This window comes from Pyrgilauda ruficollis, unplaced genomic scaffold, assembly GCF_017590135.1.
Source record: "Pyrgilauda ruficollis isolate IOZ18807 unplaced genomic scaffold, ASM1759013v1 scaffold216, whole genome shotgun sequence".
NCBI lineage: Eukaryota > Metazoa > Chordata > Aves > Passeriformes > Passeridae > Pyrgilauda > Pyrgilauda ruficollis.
In genome coordinates this window covers 93,411-114,970 of record NW_024520984.1, presented here as the reverse complement: position 1 = coordinate 114,970, position 21,560 = coordinate 93,411, and the positions used below count along the sequence as shown (strand labels likewise).

Below are 21,560 nucleotides of genomic sequence, written 5' to 3'. Positions count from 1 at the left end.
TCCCACACGGACCCACCTGGCCGTGTCCTCCCTCCGAGGGGACACCGCGGCCACACGGACCCACCTGGCCGTGTCCTGCCCTTTCTGGGGACACCGCGGCCACACGGAGCCACCTCGCTGTGTCCTGCCCTTTCTGGGGACACCGCGGCCACACGGAGCCACCGAGCCGTGTCCTGCCTCCGAGGGGACACCGCGGCCGCACGCCGGTGCCGCCGCGCCGCCCCGGGCTGTCGCCATGTCGCAGTGGCCGGTGCCACCTCGGGAGAGCCGCGGTGACCTGTCTGTCCCCTCCGTGCCCAGAGGACTTTGCCCAGGGATCCATCCGGCCTGGGGAGGGATGGGGGAGCGCGGGGGGAGCAGGGGATGAGGGGGGGCCCTGTCACCACCCGCGGGGACAAAGTCCAAACAGCTCCGAGCCAAGGTAAAGCTGCAGGGTCAGGGCTCGCAGCGAAAAACAGCAGAAAAACAGCGTGGGGACATCAAAGGGACCCTGGGCAGTGACAGCCACGGTGGCTCTCCCCTCCTCCTCCTCCTGCTGATTCTCCCCCAGCTCAGGGGATTGTGCAGAGGATCCTCAAATGGTTTGGGCTGGAAGATACTTTAAAAATCCCTTTTCTGCCATGGACAGGGACCATTTCCACTATCCCAGGCTGCTCCAAGTGGGAGGTACTCAGGTACCTGGATATACCTGGATATTTAGGTATCCAGGCTACCTAAAAACAGAGACCAAGTAAAATTAAGAAAATAAAGAGCAGTTTTATTTATTGAAGGGCCTTCAGGTGCATCTAGGATAGATGGAGCCCACCCAAAAATGGAGCACACTTTTCACACTTTTATAAGTTTGGGTCATTTGCCTATTGGGGGTTAATTTTCCAATTACAGCTTCAGGTAATGAAGTCACTGAGCCCAAGTTTGCTCCCCCCAAATAAATCACTTTTGTTTACATCTCTCTGGGCCTGAGGCAGTGAGGTGTCCTTGATTCCTTGGAGAGGAATGGTTTTGTAAAAATGGGAAATCAGCAGCTCACTCTGACTCTGGAGTTCAGAGTTTTACACTAAAGAACTGCAGAATTATAAATGTATGGAAATGATAAAAGCTAAAATCCTAAGAAGGCATAACAAACCCCATCCAACCTGGCCTCAGACGCTTCCAGGGATGGGGCAACCACTTCCATAAAGCAGCAGCACCATAACCTGTGCCCCAGCACCGCCCTGCCTGGCCTCACCCAGCAGTGCCACGGGCTTGTCACGGAGCCTGGCACCTCCAAATCACCACCCCTGTGCTCTTGGGTGCAGCCCCAGCCCTGATCCCAGCACCAACACCAGCCATCTGCACCCCTCAGGGCTCCCAAAACGAGCCACAGCTCCCGGGACCACGCAGGTGGCAGAGATCCAGCCTGGTCCCTGCAGATTTTGGGGGTTTTGGGGATGCTGTGACAATTCTCATCCCCAAAGTCACATCAGCGGGCAGGAAAATCTTACAGCATGGTAAGAAACACAAGCAGGACGCTGTGCCTCGCGTCTGGCTCTGAGAAATTTTCCCCTGAGTCCTGCCCGGGTGGAATTGCTGCAGCCGGAGCCGGTCTGGAATGGCTCGAGGAGCCTCGTCAGGTGTGCAGGGCTTGTGGAAACTGGGACATCCTGACTTGCCGCTGGCTAACTCCTTTGTGAGAGCCCAGCCAGAGTTTCTCCACCTCTAAATTGGGGTGTAATGACACTTCCCCCTCTTTCATGAAGCTTCAACTCTTTCTGATCTCGGCAGGGAAATAAATCACCGCGCGGGATCATAAAAGTCATCAAACGGCAACCTGGGGTGAACCGAGCCGCAGATGGAGGGCAGGGCGCGGGCGCTCGGAAAATGAGAGGTAGGAGCGAGCCAGATGTCATCGGCAGCTCTTTCCCCTGTAGGGTTAATGTCCTCCCCCCTCTTCCCCTCCCTGCCTGCCCTGGAATTCCAGCCATTGGCTGGCTCCCGAGGTTTAGGCTAAAAAGCCTCTAATTAGGACCCCGGCTGCCGCGGAGCCAGTGCCTGGGCAGGCAGGGGAAAAAAAAAAAAAAAAAAAAGTGTTTCCCTGCCTGAGCTTGGATGTTTTCCTTTCGCTTTGCAAAGTTTTCCCAGCCCAGGCTCCATTCCCTGGCGTCCTCCGGAGCAGGGCGGGACGGCGGCGGCCGGCGCGGGGCTGGAGCGGGCGGCCAAGCCCGGAGCGGCGGAGAGCGGGGCCCGGAGCGCCGGGAAAGGGCAGGTACGGCAAAAAGTGCGGCTGGAAGGGACTGAAGGGACTGCCGGGCTCGGCTCTCCCAGCTCCGAGGGGAGATGGAGGTGGGGGAGAGGGAGATGCAGAGGAGGGGGCAGCGGGAGGGTCCTGCTGAGAGGGGAAGGGGAAGGGAATGAGGCAGATCAGGGGGATTTTGGCTGTTTGGAGATAATATCGCTGTCCCCGCGGTCTTTGTTTTCGGGAAATGTCCCCTGAGAGCAGGAGGTGACGCCCGTTCCATCGTGGCAGGCTCTGCCAGCCCGGAGCGGGCAGGTGCTGCTTCCACCATCCCCGCTCCAGCTGGGATTGGCCGGGAACGGGATAAATCGAGAAAGGGGATGGAGCTGGGACCCCTTGGACCTGCCGGGATGAAGTCTGGTGGCCACAGGGAGGGGTGGAGGGCTTCGTTCTGGTGGTCACCAGAGAGGAGGGGTCGCGAATCTTCATCCCTGTGGTCGCGGGGAGGGGTGGAATGAGGGGTCTTCACTCCAGTGGCCGCGGGGAGAGGAGGGGTCGCGAATCTCCATCCCGGTGGCCGCAGGGAGAGGAGGGGCGGGGGTCTCGGTCCGCACCTGCGGGGGCAGGAATGGGCGAGCCAGGGTGGGTTAATGGGTTACAGCTCCCTGCCGTGCCTGCGGGACGGAGGGAAAACACAGCAGGAAAAGGCTTTGGCAGCCCTGGCGCATCCCCTGGTGAGCCAGCAGGCCACGGTCCCCTCTGGTGCCACGGTGCACCGTGGATCAGAGCAAGATGCTGAGACCCTCCCCCATCATTTGAGGGGCTGCAAAGGCGTTTTTAAAGCCACGACTCTGCTGTGCCCAGCGGTGGCACCAAGGGCTGCTCCACCTGGTGCCACCCCAGGTCCAAAAAGGCACCGTGGGCTCCTCGGTGAGACCGGCTCCAGGTCGGGCAGGACTTGCTGCTCCGGCTCTCCTTGCCAGACCTCAGCTTATCTCGCCCCAAAAGATGCATCTTTATTGCTCTGCATCTTTATTGTTCTGCATCTTTATTGCTGCACGGCTTTATTGCTGCTCCTGCAGCGCAGCTGTGTTGACGGCAGCTCAAGCACAAACAGGTTATCCCGTGGGTGAGGCCAGCGTGGAGCTGCGCCCCTGGGAGCTGCCAGTGCTGCTTTGAGGGGCTTTTTGGAGACGTTGTGTTTCCCTGGGGACTCCGCAAAAGGAAATTCGAGGCAGGGATGCGGCTCCCTGGGCGGGCTGGGAGCAGGGAGCCTGTGCTGAATTCTGAGCAGGCTGAGCTGCGAGTTAATGTGTGACCTTGGCAGCAGAGAGCTGGGAGCCCACACGGGCTCCCACAGCCAGCTGGAGACGGGGGCTGCTCCCGGCGAGCCAAATCAGATTAGTATTCCCAGGAATTTCAGCCTCTTTGTACCCAGGGAGCCGCGACGGCTTCCGATCCTTTGGAGAGCCAGAGGAGCGCGGGCAAACGCATCCGGAGGAGCTCCCACAGGCAGGACAGAGGATTTGCAGCCAAGGCAAATGCCAGCCAGTGCCACCCAGCCTGCCCGACTGGTCTGTCACACGTCCCTTCTCGGGGACTTGCTGGCAGGGAGAGGCAGCTCCCCCAAAGTGCCACCACGGTGCCACCTCCCCCCAGGCTGGGAGCATCCCTGTATCCCTTGGCAGGGAAGGGAGGCACCGGGAGTGCCCGGAGGCAGCGAGGCAGGGCAGGAAGGAAGAGGGGACAGGCCCGGGGAGCAGAGGAGCCAGACCTGTCGGGGCTGCCTGGCTCTTTAGCATGGGAGGCGCGTACCTCTGTCACCGTCTGGGGCTAATTACAGGGACTTGTTTACAGCCCAGACGGCTGCCAGCCGGCGTAATCGCATCAAACCGGGCTGGGCTGGGCTCTCCGGCACATCCCCGTGCGTTCACGGCAGCCGGGAGCCCTGCCCGAGCCGCCCTCCCCCGGTGTCACCCCACCGTGCTGGTGGCCCTGGGATGGGGTCCCTGTGCCCCTCGGGGCTGGGGCCAGGCTGGCACCGCCAGCCCCCCCGAGTCCCCAGAGCATCGCAGGGGTTTAATTAACAGCATGGTTCCAAGAGATTACACAAATGCAGCTTGGAGGATTAATGAGCAAGCACAGCCCGAGAAGAGGAGCACCTCCCACGGGAGGCAGAAACGGGGGCACCTTTCCCAAAGCAGGGCAGCAGCGGAGCTGGGGCTGAACACCAGGGTCCCCACTCGGCATGCCAGGGTCTCCCCCAACCCTGCTTCTCCTGTAGAGCCAAGGCTGCTCCCTGGCCCAGCTGTGGTCCCTCAGCAAGGCCAGGGCTCTTTTTGGGCAGCAAACACCCAGTCAAGCCAGATTATTTCATCCCTATCCCAAAGCACAGCTTTGAACAGCACCCTACAACCAGCCCTGCGCCCCCCCGGGCTGCCCCAGGGTTCCAGACCCCAAACGGCAGGAAAAAGCCAGGAGGCCTTTTGTTTTATCTCTCTGATTAGCCGATCTGCAGCGTTAATCATTGACCCGGCAGCAGGGCAGGGAAACCTGAGCTGCCCCGGCTGATCCCACCTGCTCCAGAGCTGCCCCTGGCACAGCCCAGCACCCTCGGGAAGGGCTGGAGGTGTTTGCTGGGAGCAGTGGGGACACTGGGATGTCCCTGGCAGGGGGGACACACCAGCACATCCCAGTGTGGAGCAGGGAACGGGTCCTCGTGGTGGCAGAGGTGTAGGAGGACCAAAATTTCGTGCTCTGGGGGTTCTCACCCCTCATCCCTGAGACTGTTTTATGCATGGAACGTTTTCCACAGGCGTTGATCCATCGGTGGTGGGCGGTGCAGGGGTGAATCCCTGGGCGTGTTTGATCACAGCCCCGTGATTTCCCCCTCCATCCCACCCTGGCTCCCCGTGGCAGGGCAGGAAGCGCGGGCTGAGGGCGTCAGGCTCTGGGCTGGCATCCAGGGAACCCCAGGAGCCACCACATCAGCATCTCGCCTTTGTTTTGGGAAGCCGGAGCAGGAAGGAAGCGCGGCGGTGGAAAGAGCCCGCCTGGGGAGGAGGGGACGGCTCCGGATGGGTTTCCAGTGCCTAACCCCGAGCCAGGCGTGTGCTGTGGGCTGGGACAGCCGGGCAGGAACAGCCCTGGGCAGAACAATGGCAGCCTGAGGGAAAGGAATTATTTTCCACTGAATTGGGCTCAACCTCAGACTGTTCCCACTCAGGGATGGGCCACTGGACCTGGGATTAGCCATGGCAGGGGGGGAAAGCTCCTGCTGTGGGTGTTGCTGTTTTCCAAAACCTGTTCCAGTTTGAGCTTCTTCCCTGCCTGGCTTCATCCCCATCCTATCCCATCCCCATCCCATGGATCCCATCCCACCCCATGGATCCCATCCCATCCCCTGGATCCCATCCCATCCCCTCCCATCCCATGGATCCCATCCCCTCTCATCCCATGGATCTCATCCCATCCCATCCCCTCCTATCCCATGGATCTCATCCCATCCCATTCCGCTCAAAGCCCCAGCCCTGCCAGCTGCCCTTATCCTCGGTGTGGATTTGCTGTAACCTCCAAAGGGGAGCCCCCCAAAAATCCCTTGGATTCCTGCAGTGTTCAGCCAAAAATCTCGAGGTCCTGGTGCCTTGGAGCATCATCCCAGCTGGACGTGCCCCAGTGTCCCTGCAAGGGACGAGGAGCTGCTTGTCCTGCTGCCACCGGGACACAGGATCCGTGTCCAGGGCTGGATCCCTGCTCCCTTCCCCCGTGTCTGACCCCTGTGGCTCTCTGTCCCCAGCTGATGTCCCTGCCGAGCCCTGCATGGCCCCAGCGGGACGAGCCCTCCCCCTGCGGCACCACCGGGGGTCTCCCCCCGGCCTCGTCCGACAGCGACTCCGGCTGTGCCCTGGAAGAGTACCTGGAGCCCCCCGAGGTGGGCAGCACCCTGCTCTCCCCCAGCCCCGCGTGCTTCCCACACCGCAGCGCCCCGTTTCTGGGGCTAAATGCACATTTTTAGCGCCGCAAACACGGTTTAATCCCCCGCTGAAATGGCTGTTTGTCCCCAGGTCCCGCCGTGCTTCGGGCCCCGCTCGCCCCCGCCGGGCTCTCCCTCAGAGCGGAGCCGGCTCCGCGCCAGAGCGCTCCTGCAGCAGCTGCCGCCTCAGGACTGCGATGTGAGACCCCCTCCTCTGGTGCTGCTCCCCTCCCCAGGCTCTCCTCATGTGGAGACTGCCTAAAAACACAGGCCGGACCAAATTAAGGGGATAAAAAGCAGTTTTGTTTATTTATTGAAGGGCCGTCAGGTGCATTTAGGACAGATGGAGCCCACTCAAAAATGGACCACGGGTCATGGGTTTTCACACTTTTATAAGTTTGGGCCATTTGCATATTGGGGGTTAATTTTCCAATTACAGCTTCAGGTAATGAAGTCATTGACCCCCAGTTTGCTCCCCCAACTCCCTTTGGTTTCCATCTCCCAGGCCTGAGGCGGTGCTGTTGATTCCCAGGCCTGGAGAGGAATTGTGTCTGCCCAAAACTCAGCAGCTGACACTGCATATGGAGTTTAGAGTCAAACACTAAAGACTTACAGGATTATAAATGCATGGAAAAGATAAAAACCCAAAATCCTAAGGCCTCAGAGGCCAGCCGCTGACCCCCGTGCCCCACAGGAGCGGTACTGCCCCGGCCTGGCCGAGGAGGAGCGGCGCCAGCTCCGCGCCTTCAGCGCCCGCCGCAGACAGGAGGCTCTGGGACAGGGCCTGGCGTGTCCCGTGCCGGGTCCCTGCCACGGCTGTCCCTGCAGGAAGGTGAGCTGTCCCCTCCAGCACCCGTTCCCTGGCAGGGATCCGTCCCCAAAAGCCAGCCCTGCCCCAAACCTCGTGTCCCCCTGCCTTGCAGTGCGGCCGGAGGCTCAACAAAGGGGACCCGGGGATTTCAGCGTCTCGCCTGGGGGACCAGTTCTGGCACCCGTCCTGCTTCTCCTGCCACTTCTGCCACCAGCAGCTGGTGGATCTCATCTACTTCCAGCAGGATGGGAGGATCTACTGCGGCCGGCACCACGCCGAGCTCTTCCGACCCCGCTGTGCCTCCTGCGACCAGGTGGGTACCGGGCAGGGGGAGCCTTTGACCTCCCTTTGGCTGTTAAACACTCCCGAGCTCGGCTGGGGGCTCCAAATCCATCAAAACCACTGCTGGGCTGGAGGAATATTCCCTCCTGAGACCCCCTTTGCTGTGCTGGGGGCTCCTCCTCACCGCCCAGCACAGCAAAGCACCGCGGCGTTTCCAGCGGCATGCTGAGTCTGGCACTCGTTTTCCCCATTGCAGCTGATCTTCATGGAGGAGTGCATCGAGGCCGAGGGCCGGCGCTGGCACCTGGAGCACTTCTGCTGCCTGGAGTGCGACGAGCCCCTGCGCGGGCAGCGCTACGTGATGCGCAGCGGCCGGCCCTGCTGCCGGGGCTGCTTCGAGAGCCTCTTTGCCGAGCCCTGCCAGGCGTGCGGGGACCCCATCGGTATGGCCGCCAACCCGTGGGGCTCCCAGACCCTTCCAGCATGGATTTTGGCTTTTTTTTTAATTGGTTTTTGGTGGTTTTTATTGGTTTTTGGTGGTTTATTTGGGTTTTGGGTTTTTTTTGGGGTGGTTTTTTTGGCTTTTGTGGTTTTTTTTGGTTTTGAAGAACCTTTCCCTCACCTGTGGCTGCCCCGCAGGTGCTGACAGCGAGGAGGTCACGCACCAAGGGCTGCACTGGCACGCCCGAGCCGCCTGCTTCTGCTGCAGCCTGTGCCGGGCACCGCTGCGGGGACAGCCCCTCACCTGCCGCCGCGGCCGCCTCTTCTGCTCCGACACCTGCAGCCGCGGCCAGGACGCCTCTTCCACCGCCTCCGACTCCTCCGACTCGGCTTTCGCCTCCGCTCCTTCCCCCGACTCCACGCCCCTGCCCCGAGCCGGAGCGGCCGGCAGGAGCTCGGCAGCGGGGGGCTGCAGGCAGCGCGGGGAAGGGGATGGTAGGATCCTGCTGGATGGGGTGGGAGGGGAGCAAATCCAGGGATTTTGGGGCTGGTAGGATCCTGCTGTTGTGGGGTGGGAGGGGTGCAAATCCAGGCTCTGGGTGCTTTGAGGCTGGTAGGATCCTGCTGCCACGGGGTGGGATGGGAGAGGGAGCAAATCCAGGGATTTTGGGGCTGGTAGGATCCTGCTGCCATGGAGTGGGAGGGGAGCAAATCCAGGCTCTGGGGACTTTTTTGGGAATGTCACACCGTGGGAATAGGTGATAAACTCCCCACGGTGGGAGCTGGGCATGGGTGGGTGCCACCCCGTTGTGTCCCGAGACAGCCCTTGCTGTGGGAGGGCTGTGGGAGGGCAGGCTCAGCTTCTCCTTCCTCCCTTACTCCCACTTCCCCTCTTCCAGAGGCGTTTTCGGATCAGGCCCCAGTGCACCCGGCCTTCAGGAGCCCCGAGGATCTCGGAGCAGCCACACGGGAGCAGAGCAGCGACGCTGCCAAGGAGCACCCAGGGATGCTGGCACCCCCAGTTGGCCACCCCTCGGCCCCCCAGCCTGGCCCAGAGCGGCCCAACGAGCCCAGAGCCTTGGGCCACTCGCTTTTGGGGGCCCCTGAACCCCGGAGAGCTGCAGGCAATGGAAATCCACAGTTCCAAGCGGGCACCTCCCCTCCCCGACACAGCCCCCGGGCAGAGGATGGCACGGAGGAGGACGACTCCTGGTGTCCCACCTGCTCCTCATCTTCGGACTCAGACTCGGAGGAGGAGGGTTTCTTTTTCGGGAAGCCCATCCCCAAGCCCGGGATGAATTCCCTGGGCAGGGAGCCCCCGGGGAGGGGCAGCAGGACGGCCAAGCACTGCAGCGTGTCCTAACAGCGGGTCTGGGGTCCCCGAGTGGCAGTGCCAGGTCCTGCCACGGCCCCAACACGTTCCAAGCACATCCTGGAGGTGGCCCAAGGCTGGTGGGAGAAGCTGCTGGGATCCTTGCCCCCGGCAGCTGCTGGCAGAGCAGAGCCTGAAGTTCCTGCCAGCCTCTCCTGTGATTAGGAACAGGTAAAGCAGGATGAGAGCAGGGCTGGGCCGGCCTCGGAGAGCAGCTGAGCTCCAGACAAGGGCAGCTGCCTGCATCCCCCCACTGCTGGGGACCACCTGGGATCCTTCCCTGGACTGCTCTGTGCCCCAGTGCCACCTGCTCTCCATCCCTGGTGGCACCGTGTCCTGCTGCCACCACGGGGAGGGGACTGGGGCACAGCTTTGCTGCCGCCAGTGACGAAGCTCCAATAAAGTCTGGCTGAAATCTGAACTTAGGGTCTGCCCTGTTCCTTCCCAGCCCATTGTGACACTGTCACCAGGGCTGGGAGGTCCCCAGGGGTGACCTGTGCCCTCTGCCACAGCCAGGGTTCACTGTGGGACCCCTCCCTTGCAGCCCCAGGAGAGTGGGAACAGAGCAAGGGCTGCAAAGAGGACACGGTTTATTTGTAGATTTAAACCCAAAAACACTCGCTGGGGTTTGGGGACACATCCCTGACAGTCAACAATGGAGGAGAGGGACTGCTGCCCTCCCTCCAGTAAAACCAGTAACACTTTTGCTGCCCTCAGGGGTTTGGGCAGGGCTAAAACCAAACATACCCTACTCACCCTCCTTGTCCAAGAGACACAGTGGGGCTGCCAGCATCTCCCACCTTGTCCCGCAGGCTCATCCCCCTCCTGAGCACCCCACAGCGCTGTCACAGCGCTGTCACAGCCCCCATCACCCCCAGCCCGTGGCAGGAGGGGGTGGCTGCCATCAGAGGCCGGGGGTGCCCGAGTCCAGGCTGTCGATGAACTCCTCCAGCTGCTGCAGGTGGTGCAGGCGGCACTGGCGCAGGTTGGCCCTGAGCGCCAGCCCCAGCGCCGCCTCCATCGAGGGCTCCTTCTGCAGCAGCATCGTGGCCACCACGGCGATGCTCAGGCTGAACTGCTGGTACGACTGCAGGGGAGGGCCACGGGGTCAGCGCCCCAAAACCAGCACCAAGCCACCCCTGCTTTTAGTCCACAAATCCCCAAACATCATCCGAGCCCCTGCAAACCTACAGCACCTCCCCCTGCAAGCCCCCCAAAACGCCAAATTCACACCCCCCCACCACCCAGCATGGCTCCCAAAGCTCCCCAGGTGAAATTCCCCATCCTGGAGCTGCTCCCAGACCCCCAGGTGCCCTCCAGGGCTGCCAGGTCTCACCAGCTCGATCTTTGCCTTCCTCCTGAGGACGGCGGCGGAGCGGGGATCGATGCCGGCCGGGCAGGGTGTGGGGAGCACTGAGCAGAGCTGCTGCTGGCCAGACACAGCCTGGGAGGTGGAAAAGGCAAGGAAGGCTCAGAGGAGAAAGGGACTGAGCCAAACTGGGGCTGCCAGTGCTGGTCACTAGCCTGGGACTGGTCACCCTGTGGAAGGAGCCACTGGTTTGTCACCCATCCCTCGGGCGCCAGAGCTACCCCCGCTCCCTCTCTGCCCCAACTTCTCTCCCTCGTTAGCAGTAATTAAGCTGCTCTGGAGTGTTCTCCTCGGCTTCCTCAGAGCTCCATTCCAGGGCTGTTCACGCTCCAGCACTCCCGAGCCCCGGGTTCCTTCCCTGGCTTTGTTCCCAGCCGTGTCCCGGTTATCGCACGGCAGCGCGGCCGACACGGGCTCTGCCTCCTCACAAAGCTGCCCTTTAACCCCAGATCCTGCAGGCACAGGGATCCCCCTCTGGCTGTGGCAAGCCCAGGGGGACACTGGGGTGCCTGGGGTGCCTAGGGGACACCCAGACCCCGTACCAGATTTGTCTCACCGGCCCCAGGCTGGGGCCCCGGGGAGATCTCTGGTGAAGCCTGGCTGGGCTGGGCCTCGGGTTCTGCTGCAGATTCTGGAGGAAGCTGAAGGTTTTCAGGAGGTTGAAGGCTCTGCAGAGGCTGAGGACAGAGAGTGGCTGTGCTGGGACAGGGGGACAGAGCTGGCAGAACGGCCCCGCTGGCCTCACAGGGTGGGGACACGGAGCTGCCCCACGTCCCAAACTCACCCCATCCTGGGCACCTTCTGCCTCAGTTTCTCCAGCTCCATGGGGCAGCTGCTCCCAGGAATGCGGGCTGAGCTCAGCCCCTGCCTCTCCAGAGGAGCTGGAGTCCAGGAGTTCCCTCTTGGCAGGGTCTGCTGGGCTCTGGGGATGTGAGCCATGAGCACTGCCAGCCTTGGGGACACCGGGGCTGCACGGCTCCACCTGTGTGTTATCAACAGCTGGGTGAACTTGGCTTTCACTGCAATGCTTTGTCAAATTATTATTAAAAAGGGTAATTGCTTATAAATTGTAACTGCTTTTAGACAGAAGACAAATTTGTAATCGCTTTTGTGGGCTGTGTAACTGAAAATGTGCACAAAGCAAGGCTGTGACAGGAGATAACCCCTCTTGCAAAATATATAACCAAGATAGCACAAGCAGAGAACAAAATACCATAAAAAGAGAATGCCAGCTCTAAAGTGGCATCAGGAGACCACCAGAGGAGCACCCTGGAGTGCCTGGATGGACCCTCAGACCCTGCAGCAGTGGATTCAGCACTGCTGGACCCTAATTCAATCCAGGGAGAAGCTGTGGCCAGCTTGCCCTGAGAATGTGCCAAGAAATTTGAGGAAGTCATGCAACTGCAGTGCACAAAGTGCCAGTTGAACAGTGTGTGTGCCTCTGGCTACAGCCAGGCACCCAGCACTGTTACTTCTGCTTTACTGATTAGTCCCTTATTTATCATCTCTTACTAAACTCTCCAGATTTCAGAGGAGTGGGATTAGTTCCTCACACTGTGCGGGGGCATTGTGGAGTCCACAGTGGGGGGACAAAGGGCTTGAGGAGGGGGCTGTGCCTCCCTGCAGGCTCTGCTTTAGGGTGGGAACAGAAAACATCCCCAGGGGAAGCAGTGTGCTGCTGGTGGGGAGGATTTGGGGAGCCTGGAGCTGACCCTGTGCCCCTCCCCAGCAGTCCCATACCTCAAGGCGCTCCTGGATCTCAGGATTCCTGGAGGTCTCCTCTGGAGGGGCTGGCTCTGCTCCTGGAGCACAGGGATCATGATCCTGGCTGCCCACAGGGGTCTGCCCAGCTTCCAGCTCCACCTGGGGACAGGCAACGGCATGAGGACATGTGTGGGATGGGATGGGATGGGATTGATGGGATGGGGTGGGATTTATGGGATGGATGGGATGGGATAGGATGGGATTGATGGAATGAGATGGGATGGGATTGATGGGATGGATGGGATACATGGGATGGGATGGGATCCATAGGATGGGATGGGTTAGGATGGGATGGGATTGATGGGATGGGATTGATGGGATGGGATCCATAGGATGGGATGGGATGGGATGGATAGAATAGATAGGATGGATCAGGATGGATGGGATGGGATGGGATGGGATGGGATGGGATGGGATGGGATGGGATGGGATGGACAGGGTGCTGAAACCCAGGCATGAGGACATGTGTGGGATGGGATGGGATGGGATTGATGGGATGGGGTGGGATTTATGGGATGGATGGGATGGGATAGGATGGGATTGATGGAATGAGATGGGATGGGATTGATGGGATGGGATAGGATGGGATTGATGGAATGAGATGGGATGGGATTGATGGGATGGATGGGATACATGGGATGGGATGGGATCCATAGGATGTGATGGGTTAGGATGGGATGGGATTGATGGGATGGGATCCATAGGATGGGATCCATAGGATGGGATGGGATGGGATGGATAGAATAGATAGGATGGATCAGGATGGATGGGATGGGATGGGATGGACAGGGTGCTGAAACCCACAGGAAACCATGGAGAAAAGCCTGGAAAAACTCCATGCCTGGCAAAGAGACAGCGAGGTGGAGAGGGGAAGGGCTGGATCAGAGAGCAGGGAGATGTCCCAGCAGCCAAGGAGACCCCTGAGCCAGGCAGCTCCAGAGCTGGGAGCACCCCTGGACAGGGGAATCTCCTACCAGTGGCTCTGCAGCACCAGGATCAGCAGCTGGGCTCTCCAGAGGGCTCCTGGCCGGACTGGGGGGCTCCAGGACACCCCCAGTCCCCACTGGCACATCCTGCAGGAAACCAGGACAGCGTGCAAGGCTCAGGTGAGCACACTCCTGCTGTGGGATGGGGGGGACAGGTAAAACCCCTCACCTGTGGCTGTTCCAGCCTCTCTGCAGCACCCTGGGGAGGAGCAGGGGGCCGGGGGGGCTCCGGGGGCTGCGGCTCCTTCCTGGCCTCGGGCTGGCTCCTCTTGGAAGGGGCAGGACAGGAGGGCTTGGAGTGTGGCTTGTGCCCTGCAGGGTGGGAAACAGCGGCAGAGACTCCTCAGCCTGGCCTGGGAGAGGCAGGAGAGCACCGAGGAGCCGGCACGGGGGCAGCACACACCTCGGGGGGGTCGGGGACACCACGCCCGGGGGACCAGGATCAGCTGGCGGAGGTGGCCCCGCGGTCTGGCGGCCGGGCGGTGGCTCCAGGGCGGGCGGTGCTCACGGAATGTCCCCAAATTCCTGCAGGAGCACAGCCCCAGGGCGGGGGGTTGGGTTGGGGAGGGGTCTCTGGCAATCCCAGCCTAGGCAGGGACAGCTTGCAGCGGTGCTGGTGTCACTCATTGTCACCCCACAGGGTCCCCCCAGGGTATGGCACCCACCCTGGAGGGCGGGCGGGGGGCCAGGGCGGGGGCTGCTCCTCCTCGGGGTATTCGGGCCAGGGGTCAGGCGGTGGATCCTGCAGGGACAGGCTGGCTTTAGGGAATGACCCCTCACGCTGTGACTGCTCAGGGTCCCCACACACTGTCCTTGTCACCAGGGCAGTGAGTGGCCCCTGCCCCGTTCTAGCCACTGGCTCCTGTGGCTGCCACCACGCCCAGCCCAGCACGCCTCACCTGGTACCAGCACTCTCCGAAGTCATCCTCAGGGCCTGGGATGGGCTCCCTGTCATCCCAGGGGGGTGGCTGGGGACAGTCACGGGGTGCCCACCTCCTGTCCTCCTCCTCCTCCTTCCACGGGGCGTCCGCAGGGCCAGGGAAGGGTCTGGGGGCTCTGGGACTGGGCTGCAATGGGAACAGGACAGTGAGGACACAGCCCACCGGGAATTTTGGGATTTCTCACTGCTCCCCCTCCCCACTGTGACCCTCGGCTCTTTGTGCCTCTCCTGCTTCGGGCTGCCCTGGATTTGTGGGTGAATGCCCCTTTGCAGTGGGATGCAATTAGGGTGAACCAGCTCAGATCTCACCTCGCTGTGAAAATCAGCAGCAGTGGAGGGGGGAACAGGCTGAGAGCAGCCTGACTCAAACATCCCAAAACGAAACCCCACGAGGATGTGAAACCCCGAGAGCAGCTGGCACTGCCAGGGAACAGGGGCAGATGTTTCCTGGGAGGAACCAGAGGGCAGCAATTTGCTTTTTTTAAGGACAAATGCTCCACAAAACCCCCAACATCTCTCATTCCATGCTGCAAAGGCTGAATCCCACTTCTGAACAGGGGAATTTCCAGCACAGCCCTCCCAGGAGTGAGTGTGGATTCCTTTCTGGAGCTCTTCAGGGTCACTCCTGGAGTGAGCCAAAGAGATTTGTGTGGGTCTGGGTGAGCAACATCAATCCGAGCTGTAATTGCTAATTAACTTTGAAACTATTGATTTAATTAGCAGTGCCCTGGTATAACCATTGTGATAAATGAATGTGATTCATGCTGACAATTATATTGTATATTGATATTTTAGAAAATATTTGTTAAAAAGTAATAGAGGAAAAAATATGTAATTAGTGTCACAAAACAGATGTTTTCAGTGGTTCATGAGAAAATAGGATACAGAATGTAGTTTGAGATAAGTAACATCCCAAAATGGAATAGGCCTTGGGATAATTAAGGAATCAGCCTTGAAATCACTGCCAAATTTACTTCTTACATGCTTACTGAATTGTATTCCTTTTATATAAAATTGCTGCTCAAATAAAACTGCTGCTAAGTTCTAATTTTGTGGGTTATTAAATTGGACATACAGGACCTCATTCACAGCACCATCCCCACTGCACTCATGGAGATCCTTTACTCCAATCATCCATGGAAATAAATTATCTATTTAACCTGTTTAGATGTATTTGTTTTGCCATTCTTAATCCTGGTGGGGAGGAAGCTGTGGACACAAACAGCTGGATCCTGACATTTCCAGACTCCTTTTGGGAATTTAGAAAGCCACAAACTCCTGTCTGAGCCTGGGGGACCACGAGTGGATCCAGACGTGTCCAGACCGGTTTTGGGGATGGGGTTTAGGGAACCAGGGGCTCCTTGCTGTGACTTGGGAGGGTCTCCCTGACAAACTCTGACGATCCCTGGGGACATCTCCCCCCAGCCCTGTCCCTTACCGGGTGCCTCCTGCGCCGCCATCTCCTGGGCTGGTGCTCCCAGGGTGGCCCATCCCGGCGTGGCCCATTCCAGGGTGGTCCATCACAGGGTGGTCCATCACAGGGTGGCCCATTCCAGGGTGTCTCATTCCAGGGTGGCTCATTCCAGGGTGGCCCATCCGAGGGTGGCCCATCCCAGGGTGGCCCATCCTGGGGTGGTCCATCACAGGGTGGCCCGTCCCAGGGTGGCCCATCACAGTGTGGCCCATCACAGGGTGGCCCGTCCCAGGGTGGCTCGTCCCAGGGTGGCTCGTCCCAGGTGTCCTCGGGGCCGGCAGGGGGACGGGGCCATGGCCCATCCCACCACGGGGCGGGCTGTGGAGAGATCAGAGCCGTGAGACCCCCGAGCAGCCTCGTCCCGGCAGGGATGGGGAGCCAGGAGCCCACCGGGCTGCGCTGGGGGAGCCCAGGTGATCCCGGATTCCTCCCCAAACCGTGATGTTCTCCTGCATCCTCAGCATCCCCAGGGATGGAGATGGAGGAGTGGGTACCCACGGTGACCCCGGGGCGCTGCTGGGCTCCCACCCTGCACCAGGAGAGCCCCGGGAGAGATCCAGGAGAGATCCAGGAGAGCCCAGGAGAGATTCAGAACCCCAGGAGTCCCAAGAGAGTCCCAAGAGAGTCCAGGAGAGATCCAGGACAGCCTGGGAGAGATCCAGGAGAGATCCAGGAGAGTCCCAAGAGAGTCCCAAGACAGTCCAGGAGAGATCCAGGAGAGTCCCAAGAGAGTCCAGGAGAGATCCAGGAGAGTCCCAAGAGAGTCCAGGAGAGATCCAGGACAGCCTGGGAGAGATCCAGGAGAGATCCAGGAGAGCCTGGGAGAGCTCCAGGAGAGATCCAGAACCCCAGGAGAGCTCCAGGAGCCCCCCAGCCGCACGTACCTCCCTGGGGAAGCCCCTCCTGCATCCCGGCGCGGGGAACATCCTTCCCGAGGGCCGCTCCGGCCCCCGGAGCTGCGGGATCCGCTGCGAGGGAGAGGCTGGCTCAGCACGTCCCACAGGACGTCACTGCCGGCTTGGGGACACTGCCAGCCAGGTGCCACCCGGGGTGCTGCCAGCCCCGGGGACAACCCCGGAGCCACTGGCATGGGCACCAGCGAGGACACGGCGCAGCTGGGGACACCGAGACCCGCTCGCTGTCCCCTGGGGGTGACGCGGGACTGGCAAAGCCTTGGCAGACACTTTGCCTGCCTTGCCCCTTTTGTCCCTGCCACGTGTCATAGCCAGCCCCGCGGGTCACCCCGTGATGTCCCCAAGGGATCCCGGTGTGGGGACGCGGGGACGAGCCCCCCCCCGCCAGCCTGAAACCCCATTTTTGTCCCTAAATTGCGGGGGTGTCAGCCTCAGGTCCTGCAAAGCAGCACTGGGGCGCGGAGGGGCTGGAGAGCCCTGCACCCCTAAATCCCAATCCTGAATCCCAGTACTTCCCTGCACCCCAATCCTGCTTCCCTGAATCCCAATCCTTCCCTGCACCCCAATCCTGCGTCCCTCTACCTGCGCCCGGCACCCCAAACATGTCATTTTGCACCTTTGCACCCCAATCCTGCACTCCCGCACCCCAGTGTCGCACCCCAGCCCTCCCGCCCCGCAGCCCGGTTGGTTCCACACCAACATCCGCCGGATCCGATCCCTCCGGAGCTCTCCCGGGGCTCTCCGGAGCTCCCGTCCCTCCCCCGGGAGTTTCCCTTCCTCTTCCCATTCCGCCCCCGGGAGCGGCGGGAGCGCGCAGAGCGCGGGGAGCGCCGCTTCCCTGATCCCCGGGGATCCAAATTCCTCCGGGAATCGCGGATCCGTCAGCGGGGTGGGAGCAAAGAGCCGCAAACTGCACCCCATGGGCAGCCGGGGTCACCCTGAAGGGGGGTCCCTGCACCCCCAGGGCATGGAATATCCATGGAAGAGGGGATCCCCGTGTCCCCCAGGCATGGAATATCCATGGAAGAGGGGATCCCCGTGTCCCCCAGGCATGGAATATCCATGGAAAAGGGGATCCCCGTGTCCCCCAGGCATGGAATATCCATGGAAGAGGGGATCCCCGTGTCCCCCAGGCATGGAATATCCATGGAAAAGGGGATCCCCGTGTCCCCCAGGCATGGAATATCCATGGAAAAGGGGATCCCCGTGTCCCCCAGGCATGGAATATCCATGGAAGAGGGGATGCCCGTGTCCCCCAGGCATGGAATATCCATGGAAGAGGGGATGCCCGTGTCCCCCAGGCATGGAATATCCATGGGAAAGGGGATCCCCGTGTCCCCCAGGCATGGAATATCCATGGAAAAGGGGATCCCCGTGTTCCCCAGGCATGGAATATCCATGGGAAAGGGGATCCTGGGGTCCCTCAGGACACGAACCCCCCCAGCTCCAGCACCAACCCCCCGGTCCCCGGGCTGCTCCCCCGGGATATTTCGGGGAGCGGGCCCCCCATTCCCGCGGCTGGAGCGGAGTCGAGGAGGGAGCAGGGAAGGGTGGGAGGGTTTGGAGAGCCCTGCCAGGACAGGGCTGCACGGCACCCACCTCTGCTGCCATGCCGGGTGACCCTGCTGTCACCTCCCAGCGTGTCCGTCTGTCCGTCTGTCACCTCCTGGCACCGTGTGATAAACAAGTTCACTGAATTTAAGGATCATATAATTTTTTTTTTTTTTTTTTTAACTTATGCCTTAGCATATCTATACAGAACACTGTAGGCTTTCTGCAAGCTAAGCAATTCTTGCGAGTTTAAGGATGTTATTACAGCTGCTTTTCATGACTTTCCTTTCATAAGGCACACCTTTACAATGGAATTCCCAAAGCACTATAGTAAACCAGCAACCGTATGTACCTGCACGAGAAGTTTTTAGCTATTTAACTACTGTTTTATATTGTATAATTATTTAGCTATTGATTAAATTAATGAACAAACCTATTACTACTTATGACAACCGCAGCCCCACCACGGGCCAGCGGGGACGCGGCTCGGAGGGTCTCCCAAACCCGCTGCCCCCCGAGTTCATCCCCTCCCGAGGCAGCCCGGCGCCCCCAGCCTCTCCTCCCCCTCATCCCCCGGCATTCCCGCCGGGAACGGCGCTCCAGGCACGGCCATCCCGCCCTGCCCCCGAGGATTTACCACCTTCCCCCGGCCCGGAACATCCCCGGCTGCCGCGGGGGGTTTGGCTGGGACGCGCTGATAACGAACTGGTCGGAACTGGTCGGGCCGGCCATGCGGATTCCGGCATCCTCAGGGAGCTGGGGACACACGGCCCGACCTTCCAGGAAGGTGGGAGGCGATCGGGAGGGGAGGGAGGCTCCGCTCAGCTCGCTGATCCCGAATGTTGATAAAGGAGGGGAGAAAAGGTGGTGAGTAAAAATTGGGAACAGAAACTGCTGAGAAAGCTCATGAGTACCCCATAAATACCTGTGAGCCCCAACTATCGGGGCTTAGATAGTTAAAGGGAAAACTTCCCGCTCTGTACCCAGCGCTGTATTGCTCATACTTTACCAGATTAATTAATAAATTGATTGCTGCTTGAATATTGGCCTAGTCAAGCTTCTCATTTCTAACAGTGTGGGGCCCGGGCAGCCCTCGGGATCTGGCTGCTCCCGCCGGGTGGATAACGCCTGGATCTCCAGCTGCTCCCTTAAGGAGAGTCCCTAATTGCCATAAATCAGTTTGGTGGCTGGGTGGATCAGTTAGTGGGATTTGGGGAGAAAATCCAGCAGCAGGGACAGATGAGGCTGCAGGATGGATGAAGGGATGGATGGATGATGGGTGGATGGATGGATGGATGGATGACGGATGGATGGATGGATGGATGGATGATGGATGATGGATGGATGATGGATGATGGATGGATGGATGACAGATGGATGGATGGAGGGATGATGGATGGATGACAGGTGGATGGATGGATGATGGATGGAGGGATGGATGATGGATGGAGGGATGGATGGATGATGCCAATCCCAATCCCGTTCCCGTTCCCGCTCCCGATCCTGTTCCCATTGCCGCTCCCAATCCCGATCCCGATCCCATTCCCGATCCAGTTCCAGTTCCCGTTCCCGCCCCGCGCGCCAGTGGCCACGTCACGCTGCGCCGGTGACGTCACGCGCGGGAGTGCGGCCGTCGCGCGGCGCGGGCGGGCGGCAGCAATGGCGGCGGCCGGAGCGGGAGCGGCGGGAGCGGCGGCGGCCCCGCCGCGCAGGTGTCACCTGGAGGTGGCACTCAGGGCTCAGGGTGGGGATCGGGCACAGCCTGGACTCGGATGAACTTTCCCAAAATCTTTTCCAAGCTGAGTGCTTCTGGGGTTTTGTGATTGCAGGAACCTGCTGCTGAACCTGGGGCTGTTTGCCGCCGGGGTGTGGGTGGCCCGGAACCTGACCGACATCGACCTGATGGCCCCGCAGCCCGTCCCGTAGCTCCGGTCGGTGCGGGGAGGGACCGAGGGGGCGGGATCGGGAACATCCTGAGCTGGGAGGGACCCACAGGGATCAAACCCAACTCCTGCCCTGCACAGACACCCTAAAATCCCACCTGGGCATCCCTGAGATCTTAGAATCCCATCTGGGTGTCCCTGAGATCCCAAAATCCCACCTGGGCATCCCTGAGATCCCAAAATCCCACCTGGGTGTCCCTGAGATCCCAAAATCCCAGCTGGGCGTCCCTGAGATCCCAGAATCCCACCTGGGCATCCCTGAGATCCCAAAATCCCAGCTGGGCGTCCCTGAGATTCCAGAATCCCACCTGAGCATCCCTGAGATCACAAAATCCCTCTCTGGGGAGCTCTGGCAGCCTCGGGGCCGTGCCCATTCCCTGGGGAGCCTGGGCAGTGCCAGCACCCTCTGGGGGAGGAAGCTTTCCCAAAATCCACCCTCAGTCTCCCAAATCCAGCCCTTCCCTGGCTGCTGTCCCTGCTCAGCAGTTTGGAGCTGCAGCCCCCCGAGGCTGAACAAAGCCCCCAGACTCAGCCTGCCCCTCAGGACAGAGCTGTCACCCCCTGAGGTGACACAGAGCAGGGGGAGCCCGCCCCAAACCCCACAGAACCCCCTCTTTACCCACATCTGAAAGCACAACCAGCTCCCTGACGCTGCTGACTCCTGTCCCAGGAAGGAGCTGGAGCTGCTGGGAGCAGAGCTCGCCCTCCCACCAGGACTGGAGCTGTGGAGCTGCTCTGACCCCTCTGGAGCTGCTCTGATCCCACCTGGAGCTGCTCAGATCCCCCTGGAGCTGCTCTGATCCCACCTGGAGTTGTTCAGATCCCTTTGGAGCTGCTCAGATCCCACCTGGAGCTGCTCTGACCCCCCTGGAGCTGTTCTGATCCCACCTGGAGTTGCTCTGACCCCTCTGGAGCTGCTCAGATCCCACCTGGAGCTGCTCTGATCCCACCTGGAGCTGCTCTCATCCCACCTGGAGCTGCTCTGATCCCTTTGGAGCTGTTCTGACCCCTCTGGAGCTGCTCTGGTCCCTCCTGTCCTGCCTGGAGCAGTGACAAGGACAAAAGGTTAAATGCTGAGAGGAAGAATTGATTTCCCATTCTTTCACTCATTCCTTTGGGAATTGTTTCCTTAAGGATGTGCATGGAATTTCCTCCTGTACCCCCCACCCCCAGATGTTTATTAAATTTTATGGAATAACAACACAACCCACTGGAATTTCTTTCTCTTTTTTTCTCTTTGTTTTTTTCTTTCTTTTTTTTTTTTTTTAATAAGAAACTTCAGCTTACAAAAAACAAGGTGTAAAAAGAGTAAAGATTTACAAAAACAAAAAATCATAAAAACATGATTTCTATTTCACACCCAAGAGAGACACAGGGAAGAGCCCAGCCCTGGGACCCAGCAGCTGCTGCTGCCAGGGAAATCCAGCCTGGGATGGAAATCCAGGGAAAATCCAGCCTGGGATGGAAATCCAGGGAAAATCCAGCCTGGGATGGAACTGAAACCCAGCCTGGGATGGAAATCCAGCCT

At 60.1% G+C, this 21,560-nt stretch overlaps 2 protein-coding genes across 3 annotated transcripts; one reads left to right on the top strand and one right to left on the bottom strand.

Annotated features, from left to right (window-relative positions):
• Positions 1 to 235: 235 nt before the first annotated feature.
• On the top strand, positions 236 to 9,494 carry PRICKLE4 (prickle planar cell polarity protein 4). The gene is made up of 9 exons (XM_041468285.1): positions 236 to 250; positions 2,153 to 2,242; positions 6,009 to 6,143; positions 6,277 to 6,384; positions 6,880 to 7,017; positions 7,109 to 7,309; positions 7,535 to 7,721; positions 7,918 to 8,214; positions 8,619 to 9,494. Exons 1-9 carry the CDS (start codon positions 236 to 238, stop codon positions 9,080 to 9,082), a joined length of 1,635 nt encoding a protein of 544 aa, XP_041324219.1. The 3' UTR covers positions 9,083 to 9,494.
• Positions 9,495 to 9,678: 184 nt separating this feature from the next.
• Positions 9,679 to 18,268, bottom strand: LOC121354012 (basic proline-rich protein-like). Of its 2 annotated transcripts, none has more exons than XM_041468293.1 (13): positions 18,138 to 18,268; positions 16,509 to 16,592; positions 15,589 to 15,942; positions 14,110 to 14,277; positions 13,876 to 13,952; positions 13,614 to 13,735; positions 13,380 to 13,522; positions 13,199 to 13,297; positions 12,201 to 12,323; positions 11,245 to 11,442; positions 11,003 to 11,137; positions 10,428 to 10,535; positions 9,679 to 10,178 (listed from the first exon to the last, which is right to left on the bottom strand). In XM_041468293.1, the coding sequence occupies exons 1-13, from the start codon at positions 18,147 to 18,149 to the stop codon at positions 9,996 to 9,998; spliced, it is 1,806 nt and encodes a 601-aa protein (XP_041324227.1). In that variant the 5' UTR covers positions 18,150 to 18,268; the 3' UTR covers positions 9,679 to 9,995. The 2 variants fall into 2 exon arrangements, with proteins under 2 accessions (XP_041324227.1, XP_041324229.1); XM_041468295.1 differs by lacking the exon at positions 18,138 to 18,268 and adding an exon at positions 17,235 to 17,276.
• Between the last annotated feature and the right edge of the window lie 3,292 nt (positions 18,269 to 21,560).

What these genes read in the sequence shown, in the direction of transcription:
- PRICKLE4 (XM_041468285.1), top strand. An exon ending in TGCCGCCTCAGGACTGCGAT is followed by an intron (nt 6,385 to 6,879) that starts GTGAGACCCCCT and finishes CGTGCCCCACAG; the next exon opens with GAGCGGTACTGCCCCGGCCT. An exon ending in GCTGTGCCTCCTGCGACCAG is followed by an intron (nt 7,310 to 7,534) that starts GTGGGTACCGGG and finishes TCCCCATTGCAG; the next exon opens with CTGATCTTCATGGAGGAGTG.
- LOC121354012 (XM_041468293.1), bottom strand. An exon ending in TCGGAGAGTGCTGGTACCAG is followed by an intron (nt 13,953 to 14,109) that starts GTGAGGCGTGCT and finishes CTGTCCCTGCAG; the next exon opens with GATCCACCGCCTGACCCCTG. An exon ending in GGGCCGGTGAGACAAATCTG is followed by an intron (nt 10,536 to 11,002) that starts GTACGGGGTCTG and finishes TCCACCTCCCAG; the next exon opens with GCTGTGTCTGGCCAGCAGCA.